Source organism: Catharus ustulatus, chromosome 5, assembly GCF_009819885.2.
Source record: "Catharus ustulatus isolate bCatUst1 chromosome 5, bCatUst1.pri.v2, whole genome shotgun sequence".
Classification (NCBI taxonomy): Eukaryota; Metazoa; Chordata; class Aves; order Passeriformes; family Turdidae; genus Catharus; species Catharus ustulatus.
The window spans coordinates 53,659,411-53,680,865 of NC_046225.1; the positions used below are offsets into that span (position 1 = coordinate 53,659,411).

General features: G+C 38.9%; 1 protein-coding gene across 1 annotated transcript in view; it reads left to right on the plus strand.

Annotated features, from left to right (window-relative positions):
• ARAP2 (ArfGAP with RhoGAP domain, ankyrin repeat and PH domain 2) overlaps positions 1–21,090 on the plus strand; it is a 117,128-nt gene extending 96,038 nt beyond the window's left edge. The window contains exons 27-31 of the mRNA XM_033061133.2: positions 2,577–2,651; positions 3,679–3,796; positions 9,355–9,483; positions 15,835–15,974; positions 20,938–21,090. Coding sequence (XP_032917024.1) covers positions 2,577–2,651; positions 3,679–3,796; positions 9,355–9,483; positions 15,835–15,974; positions 20,938–21,024 — 549 coding nt within the window. The 3' untranslated portion in view covers positions 21,025–21,090. The remainder of the gene's footprint in view (positions 1–2,576; positions 2,652–3,678; positions 3,797–9,354; positions 9,484–15,834; positions 15,975–20,937) is intronic.
• The last annotated feature ends 365 nt before the right edge of the window (positions 21,091–21,455 follow it).

Here is a 21,455-nt window from a genome sequence, read left to right on the forward strand (position 1 = left end):
TGCATCAATATGTGTGCGTAGTATGTGGGAAAATCAGTGATGTAGATGCTTAATACTTTGGAATATATAGGTTGCCACAGTACTATTATCTCTGGTGATGCAGAATATTCAGAGAACAACTGAACTGAATTTCTGCTGAATTACTCAAAGTTTACATGTCTGAAATGTCACTGAAGTTCTGTTCCAGGTGGCACTTCATTAATCGCCTTTCATTTTCTGTCCACCATATACTTATGCCAGCTGTTGCAGTAATTTACATCACATTTTCTCTCCATACGGTTGTTTATATGAGCCCAGTGGAAATCATGTGTCAGCTTCGCTCTTATTTCCAACCTTTTTCTGTAATATCATCTGAAAAGCAAATTTTATAACTAAACGAGCTTTTTTGAGTCTGTGCCACTATAATTAAGCAGCTTTCTTCAAAGTAGCTTTGTAATGTTTTTCCTCACAAATGTTTCCATTAGTCTTTTATTCTCAAAGGCTAAACTAACTTAGAAGTTGCTGTTTTCAGAACGTTAATGTTCTGTAAAATTCAACACTGCCAGTTATTTTTCTATAGAAATGTAATCTCAGCTTCTGTAAATTGGTCAAAAATGTATCCTAAAGCTCAACTACTTAATATGTGTGTGTGTATATATATATATATATGTTTTTAATACTTTTCTTAAACTTTTCCTTTGTTTGTAGTAATATATAAATTGTTAGCATCACTATCAATACCATTCTCAGAAATGAGGACACAAATTGTTATCTTAGTGTTAATTTGATTGTTAATTCTTTTTATTTGCCTATTAATAGAATGGTACACTTCAGATAGGTCCCTGTTTCTGTCTTAATTTTATTTCCTCTGCTCTCATCATCACTTATATTTTAGGAAATTTTTTTTGGTTCTGGACTGAGATGAATTGCAATCTTTTGAAGATGCTCATGACTATACTAGAAGGGAATTAGAGAAGGCAAAATGTGAGAAATTTTTAACTTCAGAAAAATAAAGTAGTTTCTCGTCCATGAAAATAATTTTATTGCCACAGATGAGCAAACCTAGTTACAGTGGAAAATATTACATTCTTTCTCATAAATCATACTTTTTCTCATAATCATACAATGTTGGATTTACTGCCTTTCTAATTTTTTTCTGAGTTTTGTGTTGTTAGACATTCTTAAATAACATTTGTTAGTATTGAGTATATATAATATAATGTCATAAATTTGCTTTATCTGATTATTCCACATGAGCATTGTGTGTAAAGTCTGACCTTCACTCCAACAGATTTGGAGAGCTGTATTTAACACAGGTTGATATCAAGAACATTTGTTTTCATTGTGATTAAGAATCATAAATATGGTAATTTTAGTAATGAGTTCTTATTTTCTTGATATGTGCATATGGCTGTGTGGCTGAAATAGTCTGTTATTTATAACTTTTCATCTCACTTTTGCAGTAATTTCACGATTACAAGCCGCACCAATTTGACTTAAATTTTGCTCCCACACCGGAAATGCGGTTTACACTCAGGGGCGGCTAATATGTGAATAATTTTCTGACATTTACAACCCCAAAAGTGCAAACCAAGGTGCTGAGCCAAGCACCAGCCAGTAAAACTCGGGTTTACGTGATTGTTACAAATTGGTTACTCTGTTGCACAGCAGGTGGAACCAGGATGCCTGCTGGCAGCACAGGATGGGGAGGGAGGCAGGGGAACTCCCTCCTTTCCTCCTCTCCCACAGCCCAGCGGAGGCAGGGGCTCCGTGCTACCATCCCCGTGGCTCAGGAGGGAGGCAGGGGGCTCCCTCCTGCCTGCCGCCACGGAAGTGGGGGCGTTTCTTCCCCTCCTGCTGCCACCATGGGTGCCAGCAGGCTCCGTGCCCCCCCTGCCACCGTGGGGCAGTGCCGGGCCAGGGTGAGTGAGCCCAGAGGCGGCGGCTGGCCCCGAGCGGCCCCGCTGAGCAGCAGCGCCGAGCTGGGCCACCCCAAGCGGGCCGAGCCCTCACGGCCCGAGCTGAGTCAGTAAACCACCGATCCCGCGATTCTGTTACTATTTGGCAACTTTATTGCATGCGGGTCCTCGCTGCAAACGACAGAGCGGCTTATATTTGGGTGCGACTGATTTATGGACAAAGAACGAAATGTTTGCCAACACCCGGCGATGCGGCTTATAGTCAGTGTGGCTTGTAATCGTGAAATTACTGTAATTAAGTCATTTGGGGGTTACACTCCTTTTTCACTGTTTTAAATTCTATTAATCTGTTTTGATTCTAAAATGAACCTGACTTAACCTCCAAATCAGAGTTAGGGTTCTGGCAGTTTAAGAAACTACATTCATGTCTTAGACTTCATAGTCTTAAATGTAAATTTAAAATTTCCGTTTATGCCATGCCACCCTTAGTTTTCTTGTTCTTGAATGTATATTTGTAAATGAATGTTAATTTTGTTTGATATTATTCTGTTGGTTTCTATTTTTCTATTAATTCTGTTAATCAGTATTTTTTTTCCTTACACTAGTTAAATAAATGTACTTCCCCTATTAAAAATTTTAATTTTTAATTTTTTTTTTTTTTTAATACATTCTTTTTAGGTTTCCCAGGCTGGAGATTTGCTTATTGAAGTTTATGTGGAGAGAAAGGAGCCAGACTGCAGTATTATAATCAGGGTTAGTGTAGAAAAATGATGCAGTATTTTATGAAGCACATTCTCTTGAAGTATGTCAGATTTATTTTAATGCATGTTTTTGTATACGTACGCAATGAAAGTATGAATTTACGTTTATTGAAATTATTTTAAATTTTTCTTTAGAATTTGCTGTGTTGTCTAAATTATGTAAAGACTGATTATTATGCATTTTTAAGAAAAATTTTAAGAAAAAATATACAATTTTAAAACAGAGATGTCCTGCTTTAGTTTTACTGTAGTATACAGCAATATCAATTCTCCCAACTCTACATGTGTTGCACATGAGAGCATTAACAAGTACACAATGAATATTGGTTTTATTTGGTAGTTCAAACCATTAAAATGTCATTCCTCCTTTCTTATTGTCTGTGGCTTTCTTTCTTTGAGTGTTAAAAAACCAAAGTTTGTTACTAACCATAATAGGGATGTTTTGATCTTTCTATTTAACAGCGTATTTAAACACCTGCATCTCCATGTAGTAGTATTCTATTGTTTTTTGTTACATGCCTCTGCTTTTGTTTCCTTTTTGTTCTATTCAGCTAATGACTCTAAACACTTGTGTCTGTACATGTATGGGACATGTGGTATACATAAATAGACATATGCACATAGGACTTGCTTTTTTAAATAGGAATAAAAATGGGAATTTGCATCGCTAAGATAAAAAATGTGTTTCTCTAATATTTATCTTCCCACACCCAAGAAAATACATCAAAGCTTTTTTTTTTCTGAAATTTTTCTGGGGTAATGAAAAGGAATTTAAAGCTACCAAGTTAGCAGTCATCTTAAAAATATAACTTCAATCTCATGGAACAAAATAAGGAAAACCTGCTGAACTCAGATACTTTGTGGGCTTCCAGCTTGTATATTTACTGCTGCCTTTTTTTCTTTTTTGTTTTGTTTTTTTCCTCTTAGGGCAATTGGAGGGAGGAAGGTTTTGAAAAAATATATCAGAAATCAGTAATTGAAATGTATAAATTTATAAACTGACGCCATTTGTATTACAGGTATCACCTTTGATGGAAGCAGAGGAATTAACTAATGATGTTTTAGGAATCAAAAACATTATTCCCAGCAAAGATGATGTCTGGACTGCTTTTGAAGTACTTGAAAATGGAGAATTAGGTTAGTGACACTTAAATTTATACATGTCAATCAACTTTTATTATTTTAATTTTTCAATACTTAATATTATCAAAACTTAGTTGAAGGTGTTATGGAAACAAAGTAATAGCCTTCATACCAATGTGTTACATTTGGTTGTTGTGGCACCTGCATTTCTTTCTTTTTACACTTTGCCAGAAACTATGTGATGAATTGTTGTAAACTGCTTATAAATTAGGGGCTGAGAAGATGTTCTTTATATCACAGTGCTTTGCAGTTCATTAATCATCACTATAGAAAAACAGGTTTTGCCAATAAGTCTTAAGGGAAAATCCTATTTTCATAAGAATGTCAGCACTTGATTTTATAAGCAATAATGCTTTTCAAAAAGTAAATGAGAAAATACATGTCACTTAGGAGGAAGGAATTTTTCTATTTTGTTTATTCAAATATCTAATGTACATAACTGAAAAAAGTTGGTATGAAGTCTATCATTTGCACAATTTAAAGTGTGTTTTTGGCAAGTGACATTATGGTATCTAGCAGAATCATGAAGAATTTGTTTGAAATATGTTTCTGCTGGCAACAAAAGCAAATGTCACATGGCCACAATATTAATGAATGGTGAAGAGGTTTTAACATTGGGATTACTTTATACATGCTTGAACATGTTTAAAATACTGGAGAATTTTATTGCTAGAGATACCTAAAATAATGTAAAGTCATAGAGATTTTTAAATTAAATCATATTTTGATGAATATTCCCTAAGCTAATCTTAGGGAATTTTTGAAGAACATATGGGGACAAAGAAATGCAACATTCATTTGCATTTCCTAGTTAGTTGCTGTTCTTAACTATTCTCATGTTACAGAGAAGGACTGTGGACTTGTTTATTTCTATAGTGAAGATACATATTTACAAGTCAAGGAGAAATAAAAAGAGAGTGAACAAAATAAGATTATTGTTGTAATTTTTTTTATTAGTTTCATTGTAGCTGATATTCAGATATGCTTACAGTAATTTCTTCAGTTTTACTAATATTACTTACCTACTCAGTCTTGAGCCTGGCAGTATAAAAAACTAGAATGGAAGTATATTCTCCCTTTCAACTTAAAATAAATTATCCAGAGTCCTCTTCACATCTTACAGTCTGTTGGTGATGCTGTATAGAGTTGTAATACAGAGTTCATAGATGTGGGTGACAACTGACAGAGAATGCTAGCATCTGTCATCTTTATAAGAGTCCTGATAATTCCTACAAGTGCAGTACAAATCATATTTCTTTAGACTGAATAATGGAAAAAAATTTGAATTTCATTTTCTTAAATTTGATATATGATGCTTACAGAAACAGGAAAACTAAACCAGATATGGACAGAAGAATATTAAAGTAAATGAAAAGATAGACCCCACAACAGCTTCTTGAGGTATTTAGGTGCAACAACTAGTACAGTAATTTCACGAATACAAGCCGCACCAATTTGACCAAAATTTTGGTGGAAACCCGGAAGTGCGGCCAATATTCCGGGGCGGCTAATACATTAACAAAATTCTAAAAGCTGCCAACACAGAAGTGAGAGCCCGCGGCAGCCCCAAGCCAAGCTGGAGCCCGGCCGGCCCCGGCTGAGGTGGGAAAGCCTGGCAGAGGCGGGGCCAGCAGTGTGGGGGGCGGGCGGCAGAGCCTGAGCCAGCAGGGCGGGGCAGGGGGGCGGCAGAGCCCGGGCCAGCAGGGCAGGGGAGCCCGGGAGAACTGGGGCTAGCAGTGCAGGGGAGCATGGCAGAAGCAGGAAGGCCAGCGGGTGGGGCTGCCTGGCAGCGGGGGAAGCCCAGCAGAATCGGGGCCAGCAGCGTGGGGGAGCCCGGCGGTGCGGGGGCCTGCAGTGCCGGCCAGGGCGAGGAAACGCGGCGGTGGTGCAGACAGGAGGGGGCGGCCGGCGAGCCCGGCGGCGGCGGCGGCAGCCCGGCGGCGGGGCTAGCGAACGCGACGCGCCGCGGCCGGCGAGCCCAGCGGCGGGGCTAGGGAACGCGGCGCGGCGCGGCCGGCGAGCCCGACGGCGGGGCTAGGGAACGCGACGCGCCGCGGCCGGCGAGCCCGGCGGCGGGGCTAGGGAACGCGGCGCGCCGCGGCCGGCGAGCCCAGCGGCGGGGCTAGGGAACGCGGCGCGGCCGGCGAGCCCGGCGGCGGGGCTAGCGAACGCGGCGCGGCCGGCGAGCCCGGCGGCGGGGCTAGCGAATGCGGCAGCGGGGCGGTGCTGACGGGAGAGGGGGGCCAGCGAGCCCGGCGGCGGCGGCAGTACCACCCGGCCAGCCCCGCCGAGCCGTGGCGCTGAGCTGGGCCACCCGGCCCCGTCGGCAACCATGAGCGGGCCGAGCCTTCCTGACCCCGCCCCGAGCCAGTAAAGCCCACTATGCCACGATCCTGTTACTAATTGACCAATTTGTGAAAGCTGCGCACGGATTCTCGCTACGAACGAAAGTGCGGCTAATATTCGGGGTGCGGCTTATCTATTGACAAAGACAGCAACATTGTCGAGGCACCGGGGGTGCGGCTTATAATGCGTGCGGCTTGTATTCGTGAAACTACTGTATTTTAGTGGGGTATTGAAATGTTGTCTCAGCTAATGACTATGGAAGACAAACAAAAATTAAGCTAAGTGTGAGACACTAGAGGCCCTACATAACACAGAAAATATATGCAAGAGTGTATCCTATATGAGTGTGTCCTACTGAGAGTTTCCAACACAGAGTGGAAATATCTCACCAGTGTTTTAAACCAAACACCAACCAAAAACCCACTAAATTAAGTAGTAGTTCATCACCTGACTCCTGTCAGTAGAAACTGTGTTGATGGAATGGCTTGTTCATGGATCCCTTTTTGGAAGAACAAGTGAATTATTGTTTCAAAATAAATATAATGTTGTAGTAAAGAGACACTCAGGTAGACTCCTGTAGATTCACTTAGATCCTGTAGATCCTATGGCTGAACCTAACAGGTTTGCAGAGGGTGGGAACACAGAGAAAAAGTTCTATAAAGTCTTTGGTCCAAATGTGGCACTGAAGAACCAAAAGACTACTTGCGTCTTTGCTATTGCAAGTTGATTCAACTAGTGTTATTTGACAAACATCATCTGAGTCACTTACAAATTAGTCAAGATTCTGAAACATAATGACAGAAAAAAGTCTACATATTTGTTTCAAATGTACATCAGTAATCACAGTGCCTTTCTGATAAAAATTAATTTTATGCTTTTTTTCCTGCTATGGTCTGCCACCTGTCCAGTGCATGGTGGTATTCTGCTTGTTGCACTTAACCCTGAATTTTTTTACTGTTCAAGTTTTTATTTGACTTTTAAATATATACTGTCAGGACACCAACCCTTGAGAAGGCAAGAAAATTGGAATTATATTTTCTAAAAAGTCAATTTTTACTAATAGTTAATGTTGTTTAAGTCGAAAATTACTGGTTTAGGATATTTTCTAGCATATGATGACCTAAGTGAAAGAAAAGGTAATTGACTGTGTGTGCTAACTGCTTGTTGTTCAAAATACTAGAATTGCAATATTAACAAATGAGTGAAATTATTTACATGTAGAAAAGTTGTGATAACTGATGATTTTTTCAAACCTAATGCAGAATATTTAATACTACATGCTTTTACAAAATAGAGTGTATTTTTTTTTAGTAATATGTGATTGATGGATAGTTTGTAAATGAGGTGTGTTGCCAGTAAAATAGCTAATGGTTTTCAGCATGATGATTTATGTACCATGTAATCCATGATGACAGATGGTCTTAAATGTAACTATAAATAAAACAGTAGGTGTTTACTGTGGGAGTGCTGGTGTTCTAGGAAGATGTGGTGATTTGCCAGTCTTCTGGCTTTGATTTGTAAAATTGTTCTCCTTAAAGTGGATTTTCTCTCTTGCATAAAGGCATCAAGTCTTTAAGCTTTATCACATCAGAGTCCACAATTTCCCAAAAATTTAGAAGTTTGGCTATTTAAAACAAAAGGGCCAGAAGAAGTGGTGTTAATAAAGTAGGATTTAAGCTGTTCTCTACAGAATGATATGCTTGTTAGGCTGCTTTAGTGTCATGTCTGAATTATGAAATCTTTATATAGATGGTATCACAGCTCTACAGGTAGCATAGGTATTTCTGCATCCCGAAATAGTGGTGTTTTTTTCTGTCATTTAAGTGCGTTATTTGTGGCTACTGCTTTCTGAGGCCGTAGTGTTCAGGTGTTCTAGAAAATGCATGCTGCTAGACTCTAGTGCTGGAGAGTCCCAAAGCAGCTGTTGACATTTCATATTCATCTACCATAGCAAGAATGAAAAATGAGATTATGGGTGCATACTTTGCCCTTCAGTACTCAAGGGACATGGCTAGACTTTGTGACCCAACATGACAGTGTCACAGAGGCGTGACTGTTTGGGAACCATACCCAGTTCTCAAGGCCTGACCCACATAAACTGGTCTGCAAATGGGAACACAGATATTTTGGAAAAATGTCTCTTTGGAGATAAAATGCCATTTGAACCCACAAAGCCATTTTAAAGCTTTTGTGGGTTCATGAATTACAGCTGGCGCTTGCTACTGAGAATGAAAGTCTTCAGAGATGTGAATGTGTCTTCCGCCAGTCACATCAGTGTTGTTCATGTGACGCTCAGATTTCTACTGGATCTGGTAATGCAGATTTAGGGACTATTTACCTGCCTTCATTTGGTAGGTGGACTGCAGTTTGTATGGAGTACTACTGTCTGGGCTTTCTTATAACTGCAGTTTTGCAATTCTGTGCTAGGTCTCAGTTTCTCTGCTAGGATGGATGATGCCTATAAAAAAATGTGTGTTTGAGCATCTGAAGTTGTGGAGGGCACACATATAATCTATTCATGCCTTCAGTGGTAGTTTAATCTTGTTGCACTTTTTGTAAAAAATTGAAATACACAGGTGAAAGTTTGGATATTCCCTAACCACAGGGAGAAGACCTAGTAAGACCACATGCTTTTCCCCTCCTGTAAAAAGAATCTAATGAAACCAGGAGTATGTTTCAGTCTGCTTTGATCAATAACAGACAGTATAATCCATACCAGTTGGAGGCATTTTTTTTCACTGTGATCACTCCAAATTCTTTGGTTCTTTGATTGCAGAGAATTGATAGCTGTGATGTTTCATCTTTGCATTGAACATAGGCCAATAAGGCACAGTGTAGCTGAAGGCCTCCGTTCTGTTTGATCATATTTAGGCATGGCCTGTAATAGGTCCTAACTTTTGTATTTAGTTTAAAAGCAGTGCTTGAGTGTCTTAACATTAAAAATGTAACAATAAAAAAGTCACTGAACATTAGGCTACTGCTTTTTTAATTTTTATATTCATTATCTGTGCAAACACTGCCAGCAAAAGTATTGTCAATGAAGTGCCTAATTGTCTTATTTTGAAAGCAGTATTTTTCTATAGCTCAAAGTCAAAGAGACCTTGTTGTGTACAGGCAAATGTAACTTGAGGACCTCTAATATTGTTGGGTTTTCTCTTTTATTTTAATTCTAGTTTTTTGTGGTTTGTTTCTTTGGCATTTTTCAGAACGTCCTCTGCATTATACAGAGAATGTACTAGAACAAGTTCTTCACTGGAGTTCACTACCAGACCCTGGCACTGCATATCTAATAATAAAGAGATTTCTAACAGCAGATATGGTGAATCTCTACAGTGGTATGTAATTTATTTTTTTTAACTTAGTTATTTTGCATGGAAATATGAGGATGACAGTTGTTTCCAGTGGAGCAAAGTGTCCCAGAACAACTAAATTACTCCTACTTCATAAAAATTACAGATTCACAGAGGGTTATGGTGACTGCCTAGGTTATGAATGCTTGTTTCTGCAAACTATGAGCTCTCCCATTGAAATATAAAAGTGTACAGAAATTCTGCAGTCAGTTCACAGTTCGTGAACTTCTGCTGTGCAGCTTGAAACTGCTCTTATCCAAGTCTTCTTGTTTGAATATATTTATATAACTATGGTATGCTAATATAAATTTCTACTATCTAATTTGATGCCTCCAAACTACAAAACTAATTTGACAGAATCACAGAATATTTCATGTTGGAAGGGATCCAGAATATCATCACAGGACAGCCCCAGGAATAACACCACGTGCCTGAGGGTGTTGTCCAAACACTTCTTGAACTCTCAGGCAGAAGCTGTGACCACTTCCCTGGGGAGCCTGTTCCAGTGCCCAATCACCCTCTGGGGGAAGCTTTCCTGATATCCAACATAAACTTCTTTTATACTTCAGACCATTCTGCTATGCTGACACTGGTCACCTCATAGAAAAGATCAGTGTCTGCCCTTCCTCTTTCCCTCACAAGGAAGTTGTAGCTGTGATGAAGTCTTGCCTCAGTCTCCTCCAACCTGAACACACCAAGTGCCTGCCCTCAGCCACTCCTCACGCTTGAGGGCCTCCCCTCAATGCCCTTCACCATCTTTGTTGCCCTTCTTTGGACACTCTCTAACAGCTTTAGATCCTTCTTAAACTGTGGTGCTCAAAACTACACACAATATTCAAGATGAGGCTGCCCCAGCTCACAGCAGAGCAGGACAATCAATCCCTTCCCCTGCCTGGCTGTGATGTTGTGCCTGATGCCCCCCAGGACAGGGTTGTCCCTCCTGGCTGCCAGGACACTGCTGGCTCACGTTCAACTTGTCATGGACCAGAACCCCCAGGTCCCTTTCCATGGCACTAATTTCCAGCATCCCATTCCCCACTCTGTCTGTACACCCAGGGTTGCCCCATCCCAAGTGACATATTCATTTGATTGACATACTCATTTGAATGGCATACTCAAGCAACTGAATAGGTTGGAGAGTATGTGGCCTTTAAAAGGGAGCTGACATTAAAAATATTGATCAAGTCTATAATGAAAATATATGGTTTACACATTGCCCTAGTTTTTGTTTTTTTTCCCTACATAATACCTGGCTTTAAGTCTCCTATGTAATTTGCGAGAAGTGGAAGTTTAGGAGCTCAGAAATTATATCCTGTTTTCAAGCAGTTGAAATCCTGTGAGCTATCATTGTACAATGTGTGATGGTAACATATGATGCCTGGTTTAATGTCTAAATGACTCATTCAAATATATCTATCTTTTCCTCTCTTTCTCATACGTGGAAATATTAATCTTTCTATTCTGTATATCTTGTCTTGATTTCAAGAAGTAAAATTTGTGGTATTGTGCTTATTCTTCTGAAGGTAATGGCCTTCTTGCACCATGCTTTATTCCTGTAAAAGCATATCTCACAAGTGTGAACCAACCTGAACAAGTGTGCTGTTTGTGACTTTTATGGTTGGGTTTTACTGTTAATAAATGTGTGATAACAGATCACAAATGGAAAGAAATGGCTTACTTCATTAAAAGCTTGATATATGAACTCACATCACCTCACTAGTTATTTATTGAGATATTATCAGAAAAGGGAATGGGTCACAAGGATTGTGTGAATCACTGCTCTAAGGAACACATAAGGATTAAGTCAGTGTCAATTTACACAATGTAGTAAAGCAGAGATCTGCTGCTATTTGCACTCCTTCCTGTCTCCCAGATTTTACATCCGTTTGTTCTCCCAACCTATCACAGCAGTGGTTTGCATCAGTTCCATTCAGTTTGAGTTTAGTGTATACACACTGCCTTTTAACTGTTTACATTTATTGATATTTTTATCTTTGTTTTAAAATAATTAAAACCTTACCAAATAAATTATATTGGTTTTCTTAGTGGTTTGAAAAGGAAAATTTCTGCCATATTGCAGACTTACTGTGCTGATGTCTACAAACTCCACATGGCAGAGAAATCTTGTGAATCCATCACTACATAGCGTCAGAATGAGAAAATATACAGAATGAAGTCATTGGGGAAGGGATGTTCCCAGTGTTTAGGGTACAAGACAATTACGGTTATGGTGGGGCTCTCCATCTCAAAGTGCACAAGAAATAACTGCTGGCTTGAAGGAAGAAGGGGAGACCTCAGTCTTTTCTGTCTCTTACACTCTATATGTAGATAACTCCTTGTCACTGAATAATAGGGCTGAGGCCAGATGTCCAACCACTATGATTTGAAGTATGCTTTTTAAGAGTGGTTTCAGCCCATACAAATGGGCAACTGAGTGGATGGATATCCTCCTACTTTCCAGTACAATTAATAAGATTGTGATAATGTAATATTTATAATTTAATTCCATGAATATTCCTTGCTTCCCTGATTTATGTAATAATTTTAAAGACTAATTATTATATTCCTGAATTTTTTTCCTGTTAATATTACATGGGAGATTTTCATTCTCAGCACTTTTCTCCTTTTTCTTCCCGAGTCTGTAATGTTGTTTGAAATAATGTTGGTTCAATAGTCAACCTATGGAACTGAGCTCTTTTAGCCTCATTTCATTTTGGCAACTTAGCATAGTCTTCTCTGTCAGTGCAACTTTTCCTGTGCTCCTTATACATAGTACATTCTTAATTTTGATATTTATTCTCAACTTGAACATTTAAAATTATTTTCTTATCTTCTGCAACTGAGATGAACTCGGTTGTTTTGAGCAGGGTACTAATAACACCAAGATTGTGAGGCATTCACCCAGAGTTGGACTCTGTGATCGTGATGAGTCCCTTCCAACTTAGACTATTCTGTGATTCTATGATCCAAACCTTGTACTGAGGTCTAGATGTATGTTTTCTCTTGTATTGAAACCAACTTTCCTTTTCAAGGAAGAGAGAGTTAGTTTATTTGTACTGATATGTTTCAGCAAATTTGTGGTGAGTTTTCTACTTTATTCCAGCTCTTCAGTTACTCATTCCTGACAATTTATTCTATAGCTTTTTGTGCTTGTTGTAGGCACACTCTTTCAATGCTGTCACTAGGGCAAGGTGTGCACTGTATTTTGGTATAACAGATGCACAGGACAGCTTAATTTGACTTCAAGACCCTTTTTCTTCTCCTTAACTAAAAATTTGTCATATTAAAGTTTTATTCATTAGAAAATGAAATACTATTTGTTTTTTAAATTTACTATAAAGTCTGTGTATATAGGTCCTTGAAATTTTTCCAGTACAGTGCTGTATAATTTGAGTGGTAAATATTGATTTCTGTGAACAGGAGCTATTATTCAGAGATATTCTTTGAAATGCAAGCTTCTAAACCATAGCTGGATCAATCCTGCATGGATTAAGTGTACCTACTTCCTAGTTGCAAAGTTCTAGCAAGTTTAGCATGTTTTGTAAAGTTTGGGTCTGGAAAAATATATTCCCATTAGTACACATCCCTATTTTTATAGGTTTACTTAATGAAATGCTAGCTTCTAAAGTATATTGAATATCATGATTTTAGAGAATTTTTTTTCCTCCTTCAGGCTATTCTAATATCTTTGTAAGTGCCAAGTGTTTGACAGGTTTGCTCCCATAGGAGTGCTGTGAAGTTTAGAATGAGTTTTTGTCATGTTGTGAGCTGTGTGCAGAAGTTGAAAATCTTCTAGCTTGGTACAGATGTGGAAGTATCCAGCTACTCTCATTAAGTATCCTGCTACTCCCATTTTGTATAGTTTTTTTTTAAAAAAAAAAGAAAAAAAAAGTGCTTATGTGAATAAGGATTCATACTCTATTCTGAACATGAAATAAATATTTCTATTGGCAAAGAGAGAATACATCAGTGTTTTGTGTTTTTTATGTGCATGTATATTTGTACTTATTATGAGGACTTTAAGTAATTTCTGATTTTAATGGTTGAAAGGTATTGAATCTGGGTTTGATTCTTATTCTTTGATATTTTATCATGTGTTGCTTCTTAATAATACAGTGTTGATATCAGATGATCTGTGTCTAAGTCTAAAGTCTAAAAAAGGCAGTTGAGTACTTGGCTTTTGACTCCTAAACAAGTTGGTTCAGTATTTCCTAAAGAAATGAATGACTTTACAGGAAGTACCTACACTTAGCTAAAAATGATAGGTGGTGAAAGCAAATATGGCATAATAGTAGGCTTGTAGTGTTTGGGGATAAAGGAATTATTAGCCCAGTTAATCTGACTCCCTCTTCAAGGTGAAATGGTATTGAGGGGAATGGAGGAAAAGACTACATCTACTCTGATTCCAGCAGTATTTACCTCAGGAAGAAAAGAATGCTTCAGAATTCTGCAGAATTCTGTGTTCTGTTGAAAAGACATAGGAATCATTGTATTTTCTTTTGTTCTTCATCGCTTTAACTATTAAAGTGCCATTTTAGTTTAATTTATATGCATGAGTCATAGCAGCATGGCAATAACTGTAATGCTCAGAAGGTTTTGCTGGGGAAGGGTACTTACTAGGAAAAGTGGATAAAGTAGTGAAAAAATATACATATATTGAGCAGAATAGGAAGCCTATAAATACCTAGAAATTGTGGTGCAGTAGTTTTATGTACTAGTAATACTTTGCATTATTTTATTTAGGATTTTAAATTGCTGAGAATGCATGGAGAAATCTGGTCTTTAACACTAAAAGCCTTTGATAGCTCTGGTATTTTTCTTTTTTAAATAAAAAACTTTCTCAGTACAAAGTTAAATGCTTTATAAAACTGACTACAGGAGGTGGTATTTTGTTTGAGTTTTTTATTAGTTTTACTAAATATATGTGAGTTTGTGTGTATTTTAACACAGACAAAAAAATCTGGACAGACTCATGACAAAATCAGATCTTTATTGAAATGTTTTGCCACTCTTAAGCACAGAGATTAAAAGTATCCATGTCATACTCTACATGTTATATGCTGAAAACTACACATTATATGCTGAAAATATTCTTTGAATTAAAGTTCATTAGTAGATTCTTCACATGTTTTCATAGAAGTGAAACAGAAGACTTTTTTCCCACATTATTTATTTAAAATAATAATGGTGAGTATAATTGAGAATGCCTTCCTTATGGATATAGAATATATTAATATGCAATATGTATTGAAATTTAATATATAGTATATCTATGTGTGTATTTATATAATGTAATTAATATTATTATTTTTATATATATAATATAATAACAAAACAATTTCATGAGTGTACAGTAATTTCACGATTATAAGCCGCACCATTTTGACTAAAATTTTGGTCCGAACCCGCAGTATGGCTTGTAATCAGATGCGGCTTATATAGGGACAAAGAATGAAAAGCTACTGTTTTAGTTTGGAGGACAGGTGTCTGCTGAGAAAGGCAGGAGCTTCTCTTTGAAATGGAGAATGTAAACCCCCTCCCTCCAAATTATTGTAATTTTGAAATCAAGGGGCTTTCAGGCAAAAATATAGGAATTAGGAATAACAGTTCTTTACTCGGGAAATTAAAATCGAAATACAGTACTACAAAGAAAGAAACTCCAAACCCTGACAAAGTCAGAGTACAACCTGACACCCTGTCAGTCAGGGTGTTGGTAACAGTCCCATTAAATGATGGTTGCAGTCCCCTGCAGTGACAGACGTGGTTCAGTTGAAGCAGTGCTCCTGTAGAAGGTGCAGTTTCCCTCCGGAGGTCCAGTGGTGATGTGGAGAAATCCGGTTTTCCTCTGGAGTCCAGTGTCCCAAAACCTCTGTTTTTATCTTGGTAAGAAATGTTGGGCTCTTTCCCCTGGCTGGAGCAACTTCCAATGGGATGCAGTAATTTTTTCAGTCACACAGTGGGACTCAGTGGGCCATTAGCAGAAAATGACTCCCTGGAGGAAGGATCGGTTGTGAAAACGTAAAGAACAATGCCCCTCCTTGTTTCAATGGATGACCCATTAGCAGAATATCTCCCACGGAGATAAGGATGACCACCCTCAACAGATGGTGATAGAATAGATACCTTTTATCACACTCTGTATTGTAACATGCGGCTTATATATGGATAAAGACAGAAAAGTTGCTGACACCCGGAAGTGCGTCTTATAATCAGGTGTGGCTTGTAATCATTAAATTACTGTAATTTTAACTCTTTTATATGCAATATTACTGAAAAACTAGGAGCTACCACTGTTGCAAAATCTTCTAACAAAATGTTTTTTTTTTTCCTTGATAGACAAAAATGAGAAAGGTAGCGTGAAAGCGGGCAATCTGAAGTACAAGGAAGAGCCATCAAAACTACTGTCTGGAAATAAATTTCAAGACCGTTATTTTGTGTTACGGGAAGGAAACTTGCTTCTGTATAAGGATATGAAGGTATAGCAGACAAACTCTCCAACAAACTTTGCATTAGCCTTTCTTTTTTGTATGAAAAAGAGAAGGAAGGCAAACAGATAATTTATCATATTAAATGACAACTTCTAGAATCTGGAGTTGATATGTAAGATTTTTGTCTTGCTGTTTCACAGGTGTGGTAGTAGAAGGAGTTTGTGTGTGTTTGTCATTTAGCTATTGCAATTACGCGTTACTATAAGCTTTAAAAATTAAAAATAGAACAATCATTGGGTGCTTTGTGCTGACACTAAATTATTTGAAAACCTGCTGTACAGAGCTGCAGCAGAAGTAATATGGAACTTAAGTGAATGCATGCCATTTTTTTCCTTGGTATTTCACACAAACCCCTTAAAAATTCAAGCAATAGGTCTTTTGTACTTGCATGTTGTCCTGGTTTAAAGGGACAGTATTGCCAGGAAAAGGAAATTCAGGAACTCTCAGGCAAAAAAGGCATGGGTTGGGAATAACAGATCTTTACTGATATATTTATAAGACAAACAAAAACAGCATCAACTATATGAAAGAAAAAAAAAAAACAGTGACAGAACAGAACGGAACTCAGTCCCAGTCCCTTTTTTCAGTCACCGATGCCCTCCTCGTCCACACAGTCCGATGGAGCAGGGCAGGCAGCCTCTCAGTCGCGGCTGCTGCAGGAGCAGGGGAGCGAGGTGGCGGCACTTTCCCAGGTGGAAGAAAGGGTGAGGAAAGAACTCTGCTCACCGTGGGCGTCCCAGTTCCCAGTTGTTCAGAGGAAGCAGGAAGCTTTAGCAGTCCGAATCCAAGAAGCCTGATCCCAGCCACGGAGAAAGCAACCTCTCTCCTCGAGTTCGACTGGTGAGCTCCCAGTGTCCTCCTACTCATCGAAGGACAAAAGCAGGACTCCACCTTTCCCTAATGGAGCCATCGGGCTGGTTCAGCCATTCCTTTGTCTTCAGCTCTTAACAGCTAATAGGGGAGCCATCCCGGCTAGCTTAACATAATAATGGGAAAAATTTCTAAACCTCGCCAGCCCACAACACATATCTCATGATGGAAGAGATTATAGGAAACAATACCTCTCAATACACGAGGAAAAAACTACCCTGCTTCCCAACAACAATTTTCAGATGTATTCTCAGTCCTCTCAAAACTAGTATTGATAATTAGGTTAGGTATACCTCAGAATTCCATAGAAGTTAATTTAGTCATGATTAATAGCAGGAAAGGTTCGGTTTTAAATATTCCTTGGGAATTTTCTTAAAACTGTGGGTTTCAGTGTATGCAGTTTGTGTTTAAGGTAAGCTAATGTACTGTGTCTTCCTGTGAAGCTGTGGATACAGTCTTAATTGGAATGACCCCAGAATGTCAAAAATAGTGTCTTATAATTTAGTGCTAAAACTCAAATTGGCACATATGTGAAAATAAATTAATATGCCCATAAAACCTTAATTAGTATCTTTGAAAGAATTTATGAGAGGATTGTTGTACCACTTTATAATCTCCTTCTTTCAGCCATTCTAACTTATAAAAAAATGAATTCCCTAACTCAGGAGGTGCTTTGAACAGTTACTTTTAAATGGATTTACTTTTTTTTTTTAAATACAAATGGCAATATCTTTCTGATCAAATAGTATATGAGTTTGTTTTGCTTTCTTTTGAGAGAAATTAATCTATCATTAATAATCTTGGTTTTATTTTAGTCCTATTTAGAAATGAATAGTAGGAAAGCTTGACATTGCAGATGGAAAACTGTAGTTAATAAGACCACATGTACTAATTAATTTATAAATTCTCCTTAATAGCAAATTAACTTTGAATAAGCAGGTGGAGATACATTCTGTTCAGTGTTTCTCTTGTTCAAGAGCAATTATCAAAAACATTGAAAGTTCCATGGATAGTGTATGCTAAATTACTATACTGTGCTAATTGACTGAAATAATTTACCCCTTTAATGTTCTGTTGCTAAGAGATAAGCTCACAGACAAAGGAATGGTTCCCTTAAGGTGCATTACTGCGAGAAGTATGCAGTTGTTTAACTTAATAGTATATTCTGCAGGGGTATTTTTTCATCCTGGCAGTACCCTTCTTTTGAGCAAGAAGTTACACAAAAATACCAACCATAAAACTGTTCTGTGTTTTGTTGTTTTCTTAAGTTCTCTTAAGTGTCTTTTTTCCCACACTGGAGTGTTAGAAATTGAAAGCTGCAGAATGGGAAATTGAGAATCCAGGGACAGTAAACACTGGGGAGTATCTTTGTGTACTGGGATGATGAGATTTATTGTTTGGTGTATTTTTTTCTAAATGGAAAGCTTAAACACTTGACCTAAAAGTACTAAAGGAATGCTTTTGTGTTGTGTTAAATATTAGTTTTTCTCTGTAATAGTGTGCATTTATTGTTTCCTTTCAACACTTCATCTTCCAGTCACATTCAGTTCTTATATGGTGGGTATATGTCTGCTGCAGATTGAGTAAAGGTAGTTTGTTCAAGAAGGTGCAAACAAGGAACCTCAGGAGATCCTTGTCCAACTTCCTGTGCACAGCAGGGATAGCAGCTGACGTCAGGACATATTGTGCATGGCTTCAATCAGTTAAAGTCTTCAAAAACCCCAAGGACAGATTGCACAACCTTTCTGAGCAGGCTGTTGCACTACCTGACTGTCCTCATGGGGAGAAGTTTGTCTGTCCTTAGATGTAGTCTTCTCACAATATAAAATGTTTCACTCAGTCTGCTTTGTTACTTCCCTGGAGGCGCAGGGGTCAGCCTCCAGGGCAAGTGCTCCAGCCCCCTGATGTCTTGGTGGGTCCCTACTGAACTCTCTGCACATTGCGGATTCTCTTTTCTCTCATGGACCCAAAAGATACAGTCACACAAGTAATGAGGAACGGAGGAGGATCACTCTCCTCCACCGACTCACTGTGCTTCTGATAACTCAGGAAAATGAGACCAGCTTTGCTGTTAGGATACTCTACTGGTTTATGCCCAGCTTGACACCTACCAGAGTGCTCAGGGTCCCTATCAGCAGAATTGCATCCCACTCTGTCATTGAAGGGGTTTTTTCCTTCACTTGTGCAGGACTTTGTATATATCATTGTTACATTTAATGAGATTTCTCCCATTTGTTTGTCCTATATAGATTTCTCCTAAAGTCCCAGTACTGGTGTTCTCCAGAAACCAGGTGGATTCCTTGTGTCTCACTGGGCTGCCCTTTCTGAAGATACCAGGAGGAACAGAGCCTGGCCCTCCCCCTCCCCTGTCCCATAAGAGTCAGGATATGTTCTGTGGGTTGTTCAAAGATGTTGTTTGCTTTTATTTCATCCTGATTTAGTGGCCCCAGTGGCCTAATGGATGAAGCACTGGCTAAAAAAAAAAAACAGAGATTGTGGGTTTGAGTCAGTCAGCACAGCTTCACTAAGGGCAAGTCCTGCCTGACCAACCTAGTGGCCTTCTATGATGAGTTGACTGTGTCAGCGGGCAAGGGAAGAGTTACATGTGCCATTTATCTGAAATTCTGTAAAGCCTTTGACATGGTCCCTCACCATATTCTTTTCTCTAAATTGGAGAGGAATGGAATTGATGAGTGGACTGTTAGATGGATAAGAAAGTGGCTGAATGGTCACATTCAAAGGGTAGTGATCAATGGCTCAGAGTCCTGATGGACATCAGTGACATGTGATGTCCCTCAGAGGTCCTTACTAGGACTAGTGCTACTTAATATATTCATTAATGACTCAGAAAGAGGGATTGAGTGCATCTTCAGCAAATTTGCAGATGACACCAAGGTGGGGATGTGGTTGATACACCTGGGGAACAGGATGCCTTCCAGAAGGGCCTGGAAAAGCATGAAAAGTAAGCACATGAGAATCTTGGAAGGTTTTACAAGATCAAGTGCAAGGTGTTGCACCTTGTGTGGGTCAGCTCACGATATCCACACAGGCTGGGGGATAAACAGGTCAAGAGCAGCCCTGCTGAGAAGGACTCAGGAATGCTGCTGGGTGAAAGGCTGGACATGACCCAGCCATGGGCACTCCCAGCCCAGAAAGCCAAACGTGTCCTGGGCTGCATCCAGAGCACCGTGAGCAGCTGGGCCAGGGAGGGAATTCTGTCCCTCTGCTCTGCTCTGCTAGGACCCCACTGCAGTGCTGCATCCAGCTTTGGGCTCCCAGCACAGCAAGGACATGGAGCTGTTGAAGGGAGTCCAAGGGAGTCTACTAGGTCAATTAGAGGGATGGAACATCTTATCTGTAAAGAAAGACTGAGAGAACTGGATTTGTTCAACCTGAAAAAGAGACCTACTTGTGGCCTTCTAGTACCTGAAAGGAGCCTGAAAGAAAGATGGAAAGGGATGTTTTGGAAGAGTGTAATGCAACAGGACAACAGGGAACACCTTCAACCTGAGAGTAGGTTTAGATTGGATATTAGGAAAAATTCTTTACTGTGAAGGTTGTGAGGCACTGGAACAGGTTGCCTAGAAAAGCTGTGGATGCCCTATCACTAGAAGTGTTCAAGGCCATGCTGAATGGGGCTCTGAGCAACCTGGTTTATTGAAAGATATTCCTCTTCATGACTGGGGGGATGGAACTAGATAATTTTTAAAGTCCCTTCCAACCCAAACCATCCTCTGATCTGAAGAAAATTCTCACGATTCCTTAGAAGAGGTTATTTAACAGAGGGCAATCCAATTTCCCATCTTCCTGTCTTTCTTGAGGTTTTGGTCATATATAGCACCACATCTTCATTATTCAGTTTTGTGATTTCATGTAAACCTTAAGTTCTTAAGCAGTCTGCTTCCTGTAATAGTAATTAGTACAGTTTGTTGATGGCAAAGAAAGAGAGAACATATTGTAATGATCTGCTAGAAAAGAGGGGTACACTCCATGAAAGAAACTGAACTGTGAAGTCAGTCATGTGGCATTTTCTCTTTGTCACATTCCTGATACAATAATTAGAATCTTTCTTTATTTGCAGGCTAGCAAACCTGAGAAAGTGTTGCCTGTCAATTCTCTGAAGCTTTATCTTGGAGTGAAAAAGAAAATGAAGCCACCAACAAAGTAAGAATAGAGAAAAGTATTGTGGTATCATAAATAAAGGGTAGCTTAGAACATTGTGGAACAAGCAAAAGTCAAGAAGCCTATAGCAGTATGCTGAATTACATTATCCCCTGTAATAATATTTGTTCTGTTCCTATAGCTGTTTTCATGTTCCATGTTAACTAATCTGTGCTAGGAAATTACTTTATTGATTGGCTTTTTGTAATCTAAAGTGCATTTATTATCTCTTGCAGATATGGTCATTCCTAGCTCATTTAGTTTTGTGGTATATGTCCTGCATGTCATTGGTGGACACACTTACCTTGCACCAAGGAAAATGAGAGAAGAAAAAACCAGCTAGTCATGGCCCTTACTGGCAGTTCCTGTTGTTCAGCAAAGGATTTTCCTTTTTCAGGATCTTTGTTATTTTGATGTTTCTGCTAGCTGAAGACTACA